Raw genomic sequence first — 2,181 nt, 5'->3', positions numbered from 1 at the left:
GCTAAACATTTTTGGATAAAGGGGTATTAGCCGGTGTTGGATATTATAATGCTAGATAATTTACCCCGCTAATTTTATTTTTTGAATTACTTAATTAGTTTTGTATGGAGTAGTATTTATCCAAAAGTACGATTACGTATGAAAACTAATCATTCAAGTTCGTTTCTAGGTGGTATGAAAAAAAAAAAAAAAAGTTCGTTTCTAGGTGACCAACTAGATTTGCTTACACGCATGCTCTGTCTCACAATCTTTCCCACTAAAATAATTTCATTCAAATCTATATTATCATTTATAACACAAATTTTAGATTTTTAATCTCCCATTATTTTAGACTAATCAATCAAAACTAAAATATTCCAAAATTATGATTCTAATTATGTCTTATAAAAATATTACGTATTATACTCTTCAGAGACTAGGCTTATTGCACAAATAATTTAGAGACCATTAAAAAGTTATTAAAAAAAAACGTAATCGGGACAAATAAAATCGGGTCGACTATATCTCCTTTAAACCACAGAGTGAAGTCAACACAACAGCAAGAGAATCAACGCTGCAATAATCCTCTATCTCTCTATGAATTCCTTGGCTATGATTCTCTCTCTCTAATAATCCCATCTATGGTGATGGCCTTCCTTCACAGGAAACTGCTGGATGAATGGTTTTGCCAAACCTTTTGTGTTGACCCTGAGAATATCAACGCCTGCCAGGATAGCTGCAAACAATCACCCCTTCAATCCCCACCTCCGCCTCCGCCGCCGCCCCTCATCGCTCCACACAAACCCCCGCTCTCCCCCGCCCTCACCGCCTCCCTCGTCGTCCTCTCCACCGCCTTCTTCCTCTTCACCTGCTACACCATCTACAAATTCTACACCGCCTACACCAACTCTCCGCCGCGGCGGCGGCAGAGCGATCCCGAAGAAGACGGCGGCGGCGGCGGAGATTTTGTCGATGAAGAAGACGTGGTTGACCACCCCATCTGGTACATCCGCACGATCGGGCTGCAGCAGTCGGTGATCAACGCGATCACGATCGTGAAATACAAGAGAGCCGACGGCCTCGTGGAGGGAACCGACTGCGCCGTCTGTCTCAGCGAGTTTCAGGAGGATGAGACGCTCCGATTGCTCCCAAAGTGCAGCCACGCCTTCCACATCCCCTGCATCGACACGTGGCTCGCCTCCCACACCAATTGCCCCATGTGTCGGGCCGGAATCGTCTCCAGCCACGACCCGATCGCTCATCAATCAGGCCGGGCCGAGGAAGCGCTAGATGTTTCAAACGAAATCGAGGGCGATGGGGCGGCCCGGTCTCAAATTGGGATCGAATTGGGGGAAACCGTTGAAGAAGGGGCGTGCAAAATTGAGTTGGGCGGGGCGCAGCCGGTTAGAAGGTCGGTGTCGATGGACTCTTTGTCGGCGTCGATGATCAGCGCCGCTGTTGCTAACGCATTTCCGCGGCAGTGTGATAAGAATTTAAAAGCGAAGGCTGGAGAAGTGGGGATCCGGACGGGATCGTCGTCGTCGGTGAAGAGGTCGGCTTCGTGTAATGCCAAAGTGTTTCTGTCGAGGTACAGCAGTAGCCGGAGATGGGAAGTTTTGAGAAGAGAGAGAGGTGTAGTTGAAGAGTAGGCCTCTCTTTACAAATGTAAGTACTCCACTCTTGGCAAAAATAATTCTCTCCTCATCCCTCCTACTTTTTTCACCATCAATTTAACGCACTATTCTTAAACTCCGTGCCGAAAAAAATATCTCTGTTAAGAACGAAGGGAGTAAAAGTTTTGGATTTTATTTTGTCATTTAAAATGGATTACATCGTTTGTTTATATCGTCTTAATGCTCTGTTTATTTAGATTCTGATTGAGATTTTTACATTTGATATACCAAGATTGAAAATGTCGTGGCTATGATACGTTTTGACTAGGTTTATCTTAATTTTATTTTGCGTTTGGTAGTGAATAAAATTGTGAGTTATCCTATTTATTTATGTTTTTGATAGTTAAATAAAATTGTAAGTTCTTTGGTACCATAAGGCCATCTCCAACCATTTACACCAAACTTAAATCCATTTTTGAGTATATGTTAAATTAAAAAGATTTTTGAGTATATGTTACATTAAAAAGTAGTTTTACTCAAATAATTTACACCAAATTCAAAATTTACACAATTTTTAAGTTTTTGTCTC

The 2,181-nt window shown here is 42.4% G+C and overlaps 1 protein-coding gene across 1 annotated transcript; it reads left to right on the top strand.

Moving 5' to 3' along the window:
• Positions 1-519: 519 nt before the first annotated feature.
• LOC121805692 (E3 ubiquitin-protein ligase RING1-like) lies at positions 520-1,975 on the top strand. Its single transcript, XM_042205642.1, has one exon. It carries the CDS (start codon positions 621-623, stop codon positions 1,626-1,628), a length of 1,008 nt encoding a protein of 335 aa, XP_042061576.1. The 5' UTR covers positions 520-620; the 3' UTR covers positions 1,629-1,975.
• The last annotated feature ends 206 nt before the right edge of the window (positions 1,976-2,181 follow it).

The sequence above is a fragment of the Salvia splendens genome, chromosome 5, assembly GCF_004379255.2.
Source record: "Salvia splendens isolate huo1 chromosome 5, SspV2, whole genome shotgun sequence".
NCBI classification, from domain to species: domain Eukaryota; kingdom Viridiplantae; phylum Streptophyta; class Magnoliopsida; order Lamiales; family Lamiaceae; genus Salvia; species Salvia splendens.
The sequence above is the reverse complement of the archived record's forward strand: the minus strand, read 5'-3'. Positions and strand labels throughout refer to the sequence as shown.

Excerpts from the sequence above, each read along its gene's own strand:
- LOC121805692 (XM_042205642.1), top strand. The coding sequence starts at position 621 with ATGGTGATGGCCTTCCTTCACAGGAAACTGCTGGATGAATGGTTTTGC.